Below are 15,168 nucleotides of genomic sequence, written 5' to 3'. Positions count from 1 at the left end.
AACAAATGGATTGTGTCTAAATGGTTTCCTTTTCATGGCCCTTGCTTCTCTTACCTGATCCGAATTTTACCGTCTCTCTGTACAAGCCCAGGTATCATAAACATTAAAACTTATGAGAAAAACGAAAAGATTTTGAGTAAGTTACTTCTTTTTATCGTCGACCAAAGCCAGGCGGAGGCTGGAAGCCAGGAGGCGGCATGAACGGAGGCGGCACCGGAGGCGTGCCCGAAGGTCCAGGCGGAGGAGGCACGGGAAACCCAGGAGGCGGGACGGCTGGGAACCCTTGCGGGGGCGGAGCGCTGCCGGGGGGCCCAGACGGAGGGCGGAAGGCAGATGGATGGAAGTCGGCGGGATTCGTGTATCCGCCCTGGATCTGGGGAGGCCGCGCGGGCAGGCCTGAGGGGGCTGGCGGAAGGGGAGCCGCCGAGCCACGTCCGAAGCCGTTGGGGACGTGGCCGGGGCCGGCGTTGTAGGGAGAAGGTCCGCGGGGCGGAGGGGGAGCGAAGCCGCTCGGGATGTTGGCGTGCGTGGGCGTGCCCATGAGCGGTGGAGGTACGCCAGCAGGCACGCCGGGGGCCAGCGGGTTCGAGTCGAAGCCGGCCGGAGCGGTGGGAGGGACTACGGCGGCGGCAGCGGGGGCGACGGGAGGGGGAGCGGCAGCGGCAGGGGCGCCGTTCATGAGGAAAGCCTGAGGCAGCGGCTGGGCCTCGGGCAGGAGATTTCTTGACTTGGCCTGGGCAGCGAGGGCTCGCTCCGCCGGGTCACCGTGTCTCTCGCCCTTGCCGTCCTTCTTGAAGGCGTACTGCACCGAGACCTCCTTGCTGAGGATGTACTGGCCGTGGAGGTTGGCAATGGCGGCGTCGCTGCTCTCAAAGTCGCCGTAGCTGACAAAGCCGAAGCCCTTGCTGGCGCCGCTGTCCTCGCGCGCGACCTTGGGGATGCTCAGCAGCGGGCCGAAGCGCGAGAAGGTGTCGTAGAGGATCTTCTCGTCGACCATGGGGTCGAGGTTGCCGATGAAGAGCTCGGCGCCCACCTCGGCGGCCTTTTGCTTGTCGGCGCTGGCCTTGTTGACGCGCAGGGACTTGCCGTAGAGCTTGATGCCGTTCATGACGTTGGCGGCGTACTCGGCGTCGGCGGGGGTGCGGAACTCGACGAAGCCGAAGCCCTGGTGCGTCTGGGTGACGCGATCGCGAGGCATGTGGATGTTGTGGATGGGGCCCATCTGGAGCATGATCTCGTAGACCATGGCCGGGGTCGCGCGCTCGTCGATGTTGCCGATGTAGACGGTGGCCTCCTTGTCCTGCTCCCTGTGAAGGAAGAGAAGAGTTCTTGAGTCAGTTTGGTTGGAGGAATGGCATCGGATACACGCGAAGAAGAAGATGGATTGGGGAGGAAACCTACCAATGCCTGTTGACTGCCATCTTGATGGTTTGCGGGCCGCAGCCTCACGAGGATGGAACAATGGATGGATGTCTGATGCCAAATGAGAGGAATTGGTGAATGCTGTGACGTTGATGGCGATGGAGGAGGCGAGCGATGAAGAGACAGAGCTGCGAATCGTCGTCGCGTTTGATGCAGCTTGGGATGAAGCTCGGAAATCTCGTCCACAGAAATGTTGTACTGCAGCTTGTACCGTCCTATCAACCTGGTCTAATCAGATCAGCCGGAGTTGAGCCGTCGCTGATTGATCTTCGCCTTACCGCAAGTGGCTTAGCAGCGAATGACCGCATTGCCTGCGGTGGCGCTAGTGCCGGTACGTACCGTCATTATGCAAGTCTCAAAATTTCGTAGCCGGCGGGACGCTTGCGAGAGCTTCCAGGACGCATCACATCAATCAATCAATCTGCGCAACTTTGCATCTCCAAACTTTTCCGAACCCGTCGCCTGCCGGCTCCCGAATACAAGATGTTTGCCCTGTCAGAAGAGTCCAAGGTACGGCATCTGAGGAGTTTCAAGGAGGGAGAGAAGAGATCAAAGAGGGGAAAATAGAGACGAGACAGCCGCCAGACGATGGCGACGATGATGATGGCTATGATGGTTTTGATGATGGAGCAGCCATTCTAACGCTTGACTGTTACAGGAGCGCATTGCCAAGCTCATTGACATTTCTCGAGTCGCCATTCACTAGTATGGAAACCCTAAAAATGTCCGCTCTTCGTGGGTTTAACAGCTGACCATTGCGATAGTGGCTATCTTCCTCTGATCCTCTATCTCGGTATGCGATCTCGAAGCGCACGCACGGCATCTACGGAGTCCGATTCTAACTCTTGCTCGTTCTCGATCTAGGCTACACTCGCAGCGACCCTCGTCCCTCTGTCATCCGGTATGCCGCTCCCTCTCCCATCAGACCGCATGCAAGACGCCTTGTCGCTAACATGACCGTGCGAAACAGCCTTCTCTCTCCCCTCTCATAAACGCAGGATGCATAGATAACGGCCATGCGTTGTTGTACGATATACGATTATAATTCGGCGCAATGAGATGGACAGGGGAATGCGGATCAAGAGTCTGAACGGCCAAAGAGAAGCTCAATATCCGGCATTCGCGGCGTTTGGGTAGTCTTCACATTGCCTTGGAAGAAGACAGGCAGGGGTAGGACAGAGTGATATCCCACATAATACGACGACGACCTGGAAGGCCGAAGGGACCACGAGGGAGGACACAGAACGCACCGAAGAGCTGCCATGTAACACTAGGAATGTACCACCTGCTGCTCTGTAATTGGACCAAGTAACCACTCTGCAAATGCCTTTGTCAACGCCTCAAATTCGATCCGTCACTCTCTTCATGCCTGTCTAGATTCTGCCGTGCAAGTAGTAGTAAGCACGAGGTGTCTATGCGCCGATACCGCCTTTATCTGCCGCTGTCCGTCTTATCAGGACCGACAGATTGCAACCCTGAGGTTCTACCGCATGATTTCCTCGAAAACACCATAAACGAGCATCAAGCATGTGAATTGCTAGCCAATTGAGACAAAACCGAGTGTCGACTCAGTAAGTCAACAGAGACGACACCTCAAAACAGCCCACAGGACGACAAGTCTCACCAGCAAAGAACGACCTTGGCTGACCAGTAATAGCCTCCGACAGCGCCCGACTCAGACCGACCGAAAGAAAGAAAGAAAAAAATCTTGGAAAATAGTAGCCGCCCGCCGCTACCCGCCAGTGACCGACTGGTTCGATCCCCCTAGGCCAGAACTACCTACTACTACCTACTACGAGTGAGGTTACTCGAGAGGCGAATAATCGCCATAGGAAGAGAGATTCTCTTACCTAAGGGTGCCGCAAGCCAGTACGAATTTCCACGGCTTCCTCTCTCCTCTCTTTCCTTTCCCACATGAGCGAGCACTCGCCCGTCGCATTCGCGCCGCCCGACAATGTGACCGGACGCAGCTCGGACGCCAACAGCTCCATGCCCGGAAGCCATGATGGAGGCCTTTCGCCGGCCCTGGTCGAGTCGATTGCCGGGCTGAGCGCGGGCACGATTGCGACGCTGGTGGTGCATCCTCTGGACATTGTCAAGACGCGGATGCAGAGTGAGTTTTTTCAAGCCCCGGTGGTTGAGAGAACGAGGAGGTTATAGTATGAGGATACGAGACATGAGGAGTCATGAGAGACATCAGAAGAAGAGAAGACACCATCACCACCATCACCATTGCTAACAAGTTCGTCACCCACTTCGCAGTCAGCACCAGCGCCGCCTCCGCCGCCTCCCAGAACCTCTCCACCGTCGCCATGCTCCGCCGCCTCTCCAGCAACCCCAAGCCGCTGTCCTCGCTCTACCGCGGCCTCGTCCCGAACCTGTCCGGCAACGCCCTCAGCTGGGCCTCCTTCTTCTTCTTCAAGACGCGCTTCGAGGACCTGCTGACCTTCGCCCGCGGCACGCCCCGGCCGACGCCCTCCGACTTCTTCGTCGCCAGCGCCCTCGCCGGCGCCGCCACCAGCGTCCTCTCCAACCCGATCTGGGTCGTCAAGACGCGCATGCTGGCCTCGGACAAGGGCGCAAAGGGCGCCTACCCGTCCATGTGGTCCGGCTTCCGCACAATCTACGCCACCGAGGGCGTCCGCGGCCTCTACCGCGGCCTCGGCGTCTCCATGATCGGCGTCTCCCACGGCGCCGTCCAGTTCGCCGTCTACGAGCCCGCCAAGCGCCTCTACTTTGCGCGCCGCAGGCGCATGGGCGTCGACGACGGCCGCCTGACCACCGAGGCCACCGTCGTCATCTCCTCCGTCTCCAAGCTCGTCGCCGGCGCCGTCACCTACCCCTACCAGGTCCTCCGGAGCCGCCTGCAGGTCTTCCACGCCGACGAGAAGTTCGGCAGGGGCTTCAGGGGCGTCGTGCGCATGACCTGGCGGCAGGAGGGCATCCGCGGCTTCTACCGCGGCCTGATCCCGGGCGTCGTCCGCGTCATGCCCTCGACCTGGGTCACCTTCTTGGTGTACGAGAACGTGCGCTTCTATCTGCCTCGCTGGGTATCGTCGTGGTCAAGTTGAGAGAACTTCAAGCTCAACCTGAACCTTACGCAAATTCCCGCATCTTCCATCTCCTTTTCTCTCTCATTGAGTTTTGCTTCCTACGAAGTTGCCTCGCTTTTGTGAGCTTGGTTACCAGCGACTGGCGGTTCATTGGTAATGCTAGAACATGTTTTGTGTCGACACGAGGAGCATTTTTCGGCGTTTGTAAGACATGCGGATCACTCAGATATAGACCATGAAAAAGGGTTGGGGGGGCGTTAGAACTTGGTCACAAAAAGTAGCCGTCAGTTCTGAAAATACATGATACTCACTTATTCCTTTCTTCATGATTTCTCTCCCATTGCATGCCATGGGCCCCCCTCAACGGCTTCTGTGGAGTGATCCTAGAGATCACACCATTTATGTCACCATCTCTCGGGTTCTTGAAAAAAAAGAGCACTTGCTTTATAGTAGAGGAGGTCCTACATCCTCCCCCCCTCTGATATAGTTTACAGTTGCATTTTGACATGTAAAGATGGGTTTACAACGACGTATGTATCATCCATTCACAGCGGCAGAGTTGTTACTCTGGTCCTACGGAGACCACGACCACACTCACAACACGACATCTCCCTCCAACCCCCCTGAGAAACTCGCAACAAACCTCTCATACTTCCTCCGCCGGTCTGCCATCCATATAAACCAGACCAAGCACGACAACACACCTCTCCGCGGAACAAACCTCCCATTTCTCCCACTTCCCGGCAGACGCCCCCCTCCCCTCCGGAGTGGCAACTCCACGATTTGCACAATTTAAGCAGGGAGAAAGAAAACGAAAAAAAAAAGAGGCAAATCACAGAGAACCCCCTAGCACTCTCCCACTCTCTCTCTAACTTCACATCCCCCAACCAGACCATTTTTTCTGCTCCAGGAGGAAACCACTGGTGGCAAAAAAGGGCAAATCATGCCAAATACAAACAAGATGTATGTATCCTCGTACAACGAGCGTGAATGAATGAATGAATGAATGAAATGACATGAACATGACAAAACACACACAACACCAACGAGGTCCCTTGGAGGTTGAGGAAGAGGAAGCCCCGATGGGAACTTGAAACGGGTAGAGACACAACAAATGTTTCTTCCCACATTTGAAGCTCATCACCTTCATAACGTCCGTCTACGTTGTTGGCATCCCCTGTTTCTGTTTCTGTTCACAACGCCCCATCATTTCCCGGTAAGAGTCGACGTCAAACGCTCAGTTATATGTATCCAAAGCAAAGGAGCATCATACTTTACATACTGGGTACTCCCCCCCCCCCTTTGTCAAGTTTCACTGAATCCGGAGTTGAGGCAGAGAGATGCTTCTTTTCAGAAATCACACAAGGGACATACAAAGACCGCAGATTGAACATGCCCGGCCCCCAGAGATGTGGTGAACATGCAGTCACTTCAAAACCAGAAACCCCCTGCCTACTCCAACTTAACTCACTCAACTCACTCACATGAGCGCATGAGCATGTACAATACATGCACGGCAACGGAGTGCTTTGCATATATATACCTAGTTACACGTCAGCAATCGTCTGCATATGCAAGCCTTCGTAGCTCGAAAATGCAATCTGCACAGTTGAACAGGGCAGCGTCGCCGGCGGCGCCATGACTCGCTCGGCGTATGTACATACATACATACACAGGCACGAGTCGATCCAACACGACAAACTCGCCGCTTCGCAGCCCGTTAAGCACAACGGCATCGGACACCAGCAACTAACGTCATGCTTCAAATCGGCCTGTCTGGCCTCAACACCACCCCCTCCCCCAAGCATACCCTCTCAAACCAACCACAGTAATCTCACACGACTCCATACAAAAAGCTACACGTAATCAAAACAATTCAAGGCCTCCAGCTCCGTCTTTAGTTGAAAAGAGGCGCCCAAACGGGAGGCCCGCCAGCCGTGATGAAAGTGGGCGCGCTCAATCTCGATGGGACCTGATCATCCCGAAATCACTGTCGAGAAAGGGCAAGGAGATGACATCTGACACGTCACACATGCCTGTGTTGATCATACATGACTAGATGGGTATATGTTTGCAATACTACGATATTGGGTGAGAGAGTCCACAATGTGGGCAAAAACGGAGCAAAAGCGGCGGCTGCGCGGTTCCTGAGATCGCGCTTTTTGCCCCAGGCAGGGGTCCTGGGGGGTTTGCTGAGATGGGCATGGAAGCATGCTGCTGAAAGTGAATGTGTGGGAGAGAGAAACAGAGCCATAACAAGTACTTTGAAAGGAAGAGGGTAGAGGTGGGAAGAGAACGAAAGCAGAGAGGCACAACTCAGCTTGCAGAGATACCCAAACCACCTACAAAGCCAGTCTTGCTCCGTACAGCGATGCCCAGTCTCAAGTAGTTGCTAGCCCGTCGAATAAGGCCTCGAGAGGACGACAACACTAGGTAGTATAACCTGGTCGTAAAGATTGAAGCCTCTCGAGGCGCCATCGTTATTACCCCAAAACGGCTCGCAGACGCGCCGCTTGGACGCAATCGTTGACCCTTGACGCAACGCAAGGGGAAAGCAACCGAAGAGAATGTCGAGGACCGATCCGTGGGTTTCAAGTCTCCGATGAAAGTCCCCGTGCCGTTCATCTGAGGATGTCGCGACAAACCCCGGGGGCGTGCAAGTTCTTGGGCGCTCCACCATCAGGGTCCGAAGCAATATCAGAGCCAGATGCCTAATTACAGGGTCCGTTGTTTGGATCGGGCTTCGTCAAGAACGTTGTGTAAAGTTACAGATGGAGCTTCTGTCATTGCCAATCTTGCCACTCCCAACGGACGTGGACTAAGATTGCATGCTCAGGCCAACACAACATCGCTCAAAGCGGAACAACAGCTGAAGTAGCAGAGAGGAAGAAAGAAAAGAGGATCAATCAAAACGCAGCCCCCATAGCCATCCTTGGTTGCCACATGTGTTCCAAAGGGCTTCTCTGATTTGATAGGCAGAGCTTTCAGCGGTGCTCGGCCTGGCCTTATGCAGTTACTAGATGAACGACATGCAGAGACGCGGGGGTTTGGTGGCCGCCTCAGGAGCCGAGGGCATATAAGGAACAGGGACAGGGCTGTCTCTGTGGAGGCACTGGGAATGTATCAGCCGCAGTCGAAGCTGTAATAGGGCAGTATACGAAGAGCTCGATTCTCTTCTGCCATTCGCGGGGTTGGTGAGGTCCACCTCCAATTGAACATCCCCTACCTTGCGTGGGTGGAATAACATCCTTCTGCTTTGCCCTATCCTATCGACTCACGGGCCGCTAGTCGTCCCCCGCTGCTTCATGTACGTCTGTCCGAGGATTCCAAATTCGTAGTAAGGCGGTAGGGTAAAAGGAAGTGAGGATGGAGTGAGATGGGGGATGTGTTGACAGGGACAGGGCAGCATGTAGGTTCATCAGAATCGAACTATCTGAAACCCGCATGTTGTCAAGCAAGTAAAAACTGTCGCATTGATGAAGGGGGTAGACAGATGAAGAAACACACGACACACACAAGGTAGAATCCTTGAGCTGCTGAAGGCGTTGCCACATACAAGTGTATGAAACGGAGCAAGATGAAGGAGGGGAGTCTGGCTTGGCTCTCAGAACTCATACGGACATCGTCCGCGGCTGAACGTCACATATAGTAGACGCAGGATATCTTGTATGCGACCACACACACCTTCCGAGGCGGCACGTACCATGATTGATTGTTCCCGAGATAGAGTCATGCAGCTGCATGACACACATCCAGGGTGGTAGCGTAGTGATATCTGAATGGTCACTGACGAGTCTTCTGCATACGGCTGCATCACGTCTTCGTACTCTAGAGTCTTCGTCACGATGTTCGCCTGAGACATGACACGATTTCCCGTTCTCTCAACGCGGCTGCGTCCACCTCAGCATGACCGAGGGACTGCATGTTTCTCCTGCAGGACTGTGATGAAGACTCACGGGGTATGCGTGGACAGTACTCATGCGAGTGTACCGCAATCACACCGCAGTATGGCTTCAGTTGGTACTGACTGGGAGAAACGCGACTCATTCGAGAGAATATTGCAGTCACTATGACATATGTCATCTCTCCGCCCCAATGATAGGCTGTAAGGGAGCAAGAGATTAAAAGTCTCAAAGAAAAAATGACAGAAAGATACGGCGGTAGCATCGACATTGAAAGAACCTCCCAACAAGAGAGCCCCTCGTGCGTGCCCATGATGCTAGAGACACATTCATGTTCGGTCATTGACGGTGAAGACAGTTTCAACACATCGACGGTTGCAGGTTTTTTACCGCTTCAACGTATCCACGCGGAACAGGCAAACATTTCTCTCTCCTCCGCTTGATACGTCATGATCGCCCTCAGTTGCATCTGAGCGCAGTGGCTGGGAGTAGGAATCAGCATTGAGCAGACAGAAGAAAAAGCGAACCGGCCGGTGAGCGTAGCGCAAGAGCCATCTACAGCTCGCGTTCCTGCATCCATGAATACAACAATAGCAAAGCCGGGACCGAAGAACGGCCCCTGATCGAGTGAAAAAAAAATTGGAGACGCGCGTTGCTTCGTCAGTCCGCTCTGTCTTGCCGCGCCACGACATGCAGCTCGCTCAGGCGAGAAGCCAGATGCACGAGACCGGAGCATTTGTTTGGTATTGTCCGTTGATAACTGACGCCTAGTTGGTGATCCCTTGGCCGGAAAGCCTGCCTGCTTGGGAGGGCGTGTGGATATTGTCGGCCATTTCCTGCCAGCAGTCACAGCGGGAGAAGCCATTGAGCGTCTGGGCCGTCCCGTCTGGCCGCTGTGCTGCTTGAGAGAGTTGCAGGGAATTCGTTTTCTCCTCTCCTGTCATTTCGTTCCGTGCCTCCCATCTCCTGAAAAATACAGACATGGCCTCTAACGCTGCCGCTGTTGGTGGGTGGTGATGGTGGTGGTGGTTTCGCTTATGGCCTGGGGGACCGCCTCAACGGGAGGATCGCAAAAACAGATGCGGGCAAATACCTCGATCTCCATCTTCCATGTCGGTCTCCCACGATCGCAGACTCTGGCGGCGCCCCCGCCCTTTCGGGGAGATCTATTGCTGCAGCCGCGTGTGATACTATGCCAGGATGCTGCGGGAAAAGAGGGGGGTGGCCGTGCAGGCGTGGGCGACGGCGGCGAGAAGCCAGCAAATAGGAGCGGCTCGTGCCATGCATTCTCAGCAGGACGGGCCGGCACTAGACATGAAAACGAGAAAGTCGTTATGCAGGGCTGGTGACCGGTCAGCGTTGGAGCAGCGATGGGGGACTTGTTTGGAGCAGAAAACTGACAGCCCGGTGGTCTCTTGTTGCGTTGGGAGGCGTCGCCAGGGACCAGGGCAGCAATCAAGGAGGGCTTGAAAGAGCCATGGCGGTTCATTTGGGAGCGGGGAGAAGGGCGGGACGAGGAGCCAAGCACAGAAGCCTGAATCGTCAGGTTGGGCCCATGATGAGACAGGTTCAGCTGCTTGGCTGCCTTGGTTGATTTGATTTGGCGAGTGCGAATATGTGCGTGTTCGGTCGAGGCTGATCACAAAGTATTGCCTGGAGGCGATGGCTGACGTTGGCTGATGCTCCTCGGGGGACCAAAGATTCACCGGTCCCGACGTCCACCAAGGTACACGACATGTTGTACAGTCCACCACACCTCCAAGCTGCATGTACTACCTGCAAGACCATGAACTGCGCGGCATGTCTCATCGGGCAAGCCGTGATACTATTACACTGCTCTCAATAACGGTGTTGTTGGTAGCAAGAGCAATGCCAGGCATGTATGTACTCCGTATCTCAGCCCAAAACGGGCAACAATGAAGATACTCCCTCTCCAGCAATGTGATGTATAATCTTCCTCCTATCTGAGCTGAAGAGCTGCTTCGCAACGCGAACTGCATGCGGTAGCTGATTCCAACCTCCCGGAGGCAGGTTCTCTCCTCCATGCCAGATTGCAAGGTTCGCCATCTTCAGCTCGGAGGAGCTAAAACGAATTGTATTTCGCATACGAGCAAGCCAGTCAATCGCGGCGGTCCAAAAACAGCACGAAGGAGTTGTCTCGTCCAAAAGACAGGGTCAGCATAGCTGAGGCAACATGACAGGTCTGTTTCCCAAGATCTTCCAGCCCTGATCAAATCTGGGCTGCCAGTCTGTATTATACCACCACTACTACTTGTGCCGGGGGGGTCAATGGTTGATACATACGAAGCCACGGCAGATAGATTAAATCCTGCTGAATGCTAGGCATTTACTACTACTACTATACCAACTACCTGGTCGGTAATATCGAAGCGCCCGTCAGCATTGCTGCCCAAGTGCTACTCTACCCATCTGCCGGTATGCGACTGCGCTGCATCCCGTACCCTGTAGCTGCGCCTCGAAACGGCATCGGCTTGGACGAATATGTGACCGATGATACCGGACGCAAGCCCAATTGCTTGGAACTTGGGCTGCTCAAGTGACCAAAGTTCATGCGCGCAACAACAAGATTAAACCCCCATGGCTTGCTCCATACTGGGGGGCTTGGTTCCCCTGCTTGTCAGAATGGGGTCGGCCAGGACATGAACTACTACCTTGGTAGGCCGCAGAAGCACACCAAACGGCTTTCCAAGCTGTCATTTGATGCTTCGTACAGTACATACTTGTACACCACGGAGTACGGATCACGATGTTTCAACCTAGGGTACCCAAGGTACGCGGCGTCTGCCGGCAGTCGCCGTAATCCTCACCCCTCCCCTCTGCCTAGCATTGTTTTCTCCTTCTTTAACTGAAAAGAGAATCCCGGTGGCCTGGTCAGCGTAGGATTCTGTCCCCAAAAGGGAGCAGTGATGCGCCTGCAGCTCCCCAGGGGTTGGGTGCGGTTCAGGAACCGGTAGCAGTGCCTGTAGATCTCCCCAGCGAATCCAGGTTTCTCATGCCGACTGTCTTGTGTCACGATGATGCCTCTCGAACATCATTCATTGACGGCCATATTACATACACACGAGTACACAACATAGTACCAGTCTGAAGGCCCCAAGCTCTGGGGCTGGGCAGATCAAGCCGCAGCCTGCATCTCGTTTACACAAACATTTTCATCTACGCCCTTATTCCACCACCACTGACTTACACACATACATCACCTAGTTACCCAAAGCCTCGGGACCACCTCATCTATCTCTCACAAGCTTCCTCTTATTCAACCTCACTGAAAAAGGTCCAGGCATCCGTACAGAAATGCTAGCGTGCCTTGCTTCCCAAATCGTCCATACCGAATGCTACCGTAACAGCACTTACTCCTGGATCCCTAACCATCTCTCCCCTTAGGCCTTGTTCTGTCCCTGACATGCATGCTCCTTCTCCTCATCCGTGCGTCAAGTCCTGTCAACTATCATCTTTTTCTTGTCGGAACTTCCTTGTGCCAAGGCCAAGGCCCTCCCGTGAGCCCCGGACACTTGGTCCGTCCCTGGCTGGCTGGCTGGATGGAAATCCAGGTACTCGCGGCTCATCGTCGACAGAAGCAATCCAGTCTTCAACAACATCTTTTGCCCTTGGCGTTCTACTTGCCTTCTCGCACGCGCTTTACGTCATCATCCAATTCAGGGACCAGATTCTACAGATATGTAGTCAAAATGCCTGGTGCTCCGGCAGCGCTACATCATGAGTGCATCCAATATGCCCAACGGGAGCGCTATGGATTGTTACACAACATGGAACCTTCTACCTACTACCACCACCTCATGTATTGAAGTCTCACAGCAGCGCTTAACAACCTGACACTTGCCCCCTTCTGTAGCAGCTGAACATGCCCATGTCCCCCCGCGTCGTTCGTCATTAGCGGCCTGCAGCGGCTGCAGCGACATCCGAGACAAATCAAGACGGAATCGGTTCCAATGGGCAAATCTCTATTCGCATCTTCCCCCTGTTCAATTTCCACCATATTGGGGGGCCCGCCGATGAAGCTACTCTGCTTCGTCAGATAATCATCTCCATCATATTTCGAACCGCAACCAGCCAGCGGCTATTACAGGTTACAGTGTGATGCAGGCCCGGTCCAAGGTTCAGGTGCAGCTCTAACCAATGAGACGGGCTGGGCCGTGAGGCTGGCTGAATGAAACGCCCCTCCAGGCTGGATGCCCATCTTACTCGTACATTCGTACAAGCAGCCGCATCCTTCGCTTGCACCGTCTATGACATCTCAGATAAATTGAAAATGCTACGCCAGCTGCCTGTCCAATTCGTATACAATGCCAGCGTACTTGGCCAATCCTTACTCAACGCAGCGACGCTCGCAGCTACAGGGGCTGGAGGACAGTCTGCCTGTATCCAACTTGAGAATACTACCAGTCAAGGCTCTCCATCTGACATATCGAAGAGCAGCACACTCGTCTCGGAATAGTACAAGTATTACATACATGTAGTTGGTCTAGGCCTCCCTGAACTAAAGAACCGGTTTGCTGCAAGTGGCTTGCCGGATGCCAGATGCTCATCTCCCCGGTGGTGATGCGCGAATCTAAACCGCCCTTGGAAAAGCACAGTTTGTCCCTCACGATCCATAGCCCTTTGTCCCTTTGTGGTATAGACCTTGAACTCCTTCTCGGATCCAGCAATAGCCGTGGCAGGCTGTCCTTAGTTCGGTTGCCAATGACCCGAGGGTACGGATCGCTGTTAGTCACTCGGAACAAAGCGAAGTCAACCTTGTGGTCTGTGTCGTGTGTCCTTCAAAATGAGGCGCACAACCAGGAACCACGGCGAACTCCAGAACCTGGAGGAGAGAGGAACCATGAACGAAGCCTCCATCTTGTCTCATGCACCTCAGTTGGGCAAGCTGGTTTCACCGTGTGTTACATCGATGAGACACATGTACAGGAGCCCAGAGACTGCCTCGCATGCACGTATCGGTAGACGGCAGAGAGTTGCATGTCAGAATCGAATAAATGACGAAAATGGTCGGCTCCCTCACCATGGCTGGCGCGACGATGCGAGATTGAACGCGCAGCACCTGCAGTCAGTGTGTGCCGCCCAACCAGTGTGAGACGGCCTCACTTTGTGCAGGAGTTGCAACCAACTCGGAAACAGCCCGTGTCTGGCGGGTAGATCAGTGAATCATTCCGTCAGTGTACTTGGTGCAAGGTAGGCCGAGTGGGGGATCAGGGAGGGCGAGAGACCAACGTACATACGTCTCCATATGTACGCACACACACACAACCATCCAAGCCAAAGCAAGAAAGTGGGATTCAGCTCAATGACCGCTTGAAATCAGCGGATGAAGAGAACGTGTGCCTGCAATAGCCGATGTCCGCAGCTCAGCTGTAGGCGACATGTCAGATTTTGCACGCCCACGGCCTGGAAGGCGTTGTAACTGCGAATCGTTGCATCTGTGAGCGCACCATCCGAATAATGCCCATTTCCCGAGCAGCAACAGGCGTTGAAGCTGCTTCCTATTCGGCGATTGATGGCAGACGGCCTTGGGCTCTCTAACCGCACCAGTACCATTAGTCTTGCTGCCAACGGTAAGGTGATGAATAGCAGGCGCCAATAGGTGACATACATGGCTCAGTATTCCTCGAAGTGCCCCCTGATGATCTCGGATGCTCTTCGTCATTGACTTCCACTACCCTATAAGTAGTATGTAAACACCTAGATGAACAGTGCATAAGGTATTCCGTCAGTAGGGCCAACAGCTTGCGGTGCGGTGGGCAGAGATGGGCAACAGAGAAAATTGTCGTTAGTCTACTGTGTAGTTAGATGCAGCTGAGTGGCGTGAAAACCGTCCAACGGCAACCAAGCGGGCTCCTGCCGGAGAGACCTGGAGCCTTCGAAACTCGAGAGCAGGACTGGTTATTCTCCAGAATGAACGTCGCATGCTGCATATGCAACCTTGACAGCCCTACTAGCCCGGATCTTGGCCGCTGCTGCCCCCGCTTGGCATGCCGCACTTTTTTCTTCAGTGCCTGATATGCGATATCGCTCCATGTGCAGACGCAGATCCGTTGTTAGCAGCCTATCAACACCATCTGCATGTGTAACCCCGGCCGAGAAAAGTTCTGAGCACTTCCTCTTTAATCAGATAAAAGAGAAGGCTGACAGGGGGGCAGTGAACTCGAACAAAAAGGCCGTCCCGACCTGGAAGTTGCGGCGAGAGAAGAGAAAGATACGTCTTGCGACCCCAGTCCCTGCTGAGGGTACAAAGGCCGGGAGATTCAGGTGGGAAAATCTCTTTGCCCGTGCGTAATACGGTAGGCGTTGGTTGCCATCGAATGACATCGTCAACGCGTTGGTACGAATGCAGGTGATGCCTTCACCTTAACGGCAACACCAATACCTTAGTAGGTATGCAGACTAGCAACTGGAATCAAAGAACGACCAAGCGGCTCCTGACTAGCCCGCCGTTATAGTCTCAGATTTATCAAAGCACATCTGGAACTCTGTCAGCAAAAAGTGCTAGGTGTGGTATTGTTCTCATGGAACAGCATCTTTGCTTCTGGCACTGTCCCAGCCTTGGAGTGCCTTGTTCTTGTAGTTTCAATTTGCTGGCTTCGTCGGAGTCATGGGGCATTTCTCAGAACTGGAAGATTAACGTCATATCCCCTCCTCCCCAATGTTGGCGATGGACGTAGTTCCAGCACGTTTGGAGTTGGAAGGTATATGTACGCCGTTTGCCAAACCAGAAGACGTACTGTCTGTCGGAGAAGCAGTAGAGGCAACATCCA

At 54.2% G+C, this 15,168-nt stretch overlaps 3 protein-coding genes across 3 annotated transcripts; 2 read left to right on the top strand and 1 right to left on the bottom strand.

Moving 5' to 3' along the window:
• Nucleotides 1–151: 151 nt before the first annotated feature.
• Nucleotides 152–1,312, bottom strand: BBK36DRAFT_1114688 (RNA-binding domain-containing protein; the record flags this gene model as incomplete). Its single annotated transcript, XM_024890059.1, has 1 exon — nt 152–1,312. A coding segment is annotated over one exon (1,161 nt), but the record flags the coding sequence as incomplete, so codon positions are not given.
• A 593-nt stretch (nt 1,313–1,905) lies between these two features.
• On the top strand, nt 1,906–2,414 carry BBK36DRAFT_2809 (Tom7-domain-containing protein; the record flags this gene model as incomplete). Its single annotated transcript, XM_024898005.1, has 5 exons — nt 1,906–1,932; nt 2,081–2,127; nt 2,187–2,211; nt 2,283–2,323; nt 2,393–2,414. 5 exons carry the CDS (start codon nt 1,906–1,908, stop codon nt 2,412–2,414), a joined length of 162 nt encoding a protein of 53 aa, XP_024751305.1.
• A 922-nt stretch (nt 2,415–3,336) lies between these two features.
• BBK36DRAFT_1157663 (mitochondrial carrier) lies at nt 3,337–4,493 on the top strand (the record flags this gene model as incomplete). The annotated part of the gene is made up of 2 exons (XM_024894028.1): nt 3,337–3,535; nt 3,685–4,493. 2 exons carry the CDS (start codon nt 3,337–3,339, stop codon nt 4,491–4,493), a joined length of 1,008 nt encoding a protein of 335 aa, XP_024751304.1.
• Between the last annotated feature and the right edge of the window lie 10,675 nt (nt 4,494–15,168).

The sequence above is a fragment of the Trichoderma citrinoviride genome (genome assembly GCF_003025115.1).
Source record: "Trichoderma citrinoviride strain TUCIM 6016 unplaced genomic scaffold BBK36scaffold_4, whole genome shotgun sequence".
NCBI lineage: Eukaryota > Fungi > Ascomycota > Sordariomycetes > Hypocreales > Hypocreaceae > Trichoderma > Trichoderma citrinoviride.
Note: the sequence above shows the minus strand (reverse complement) of the source record. Positions and strands in the feature narration are given on the sequence as shown.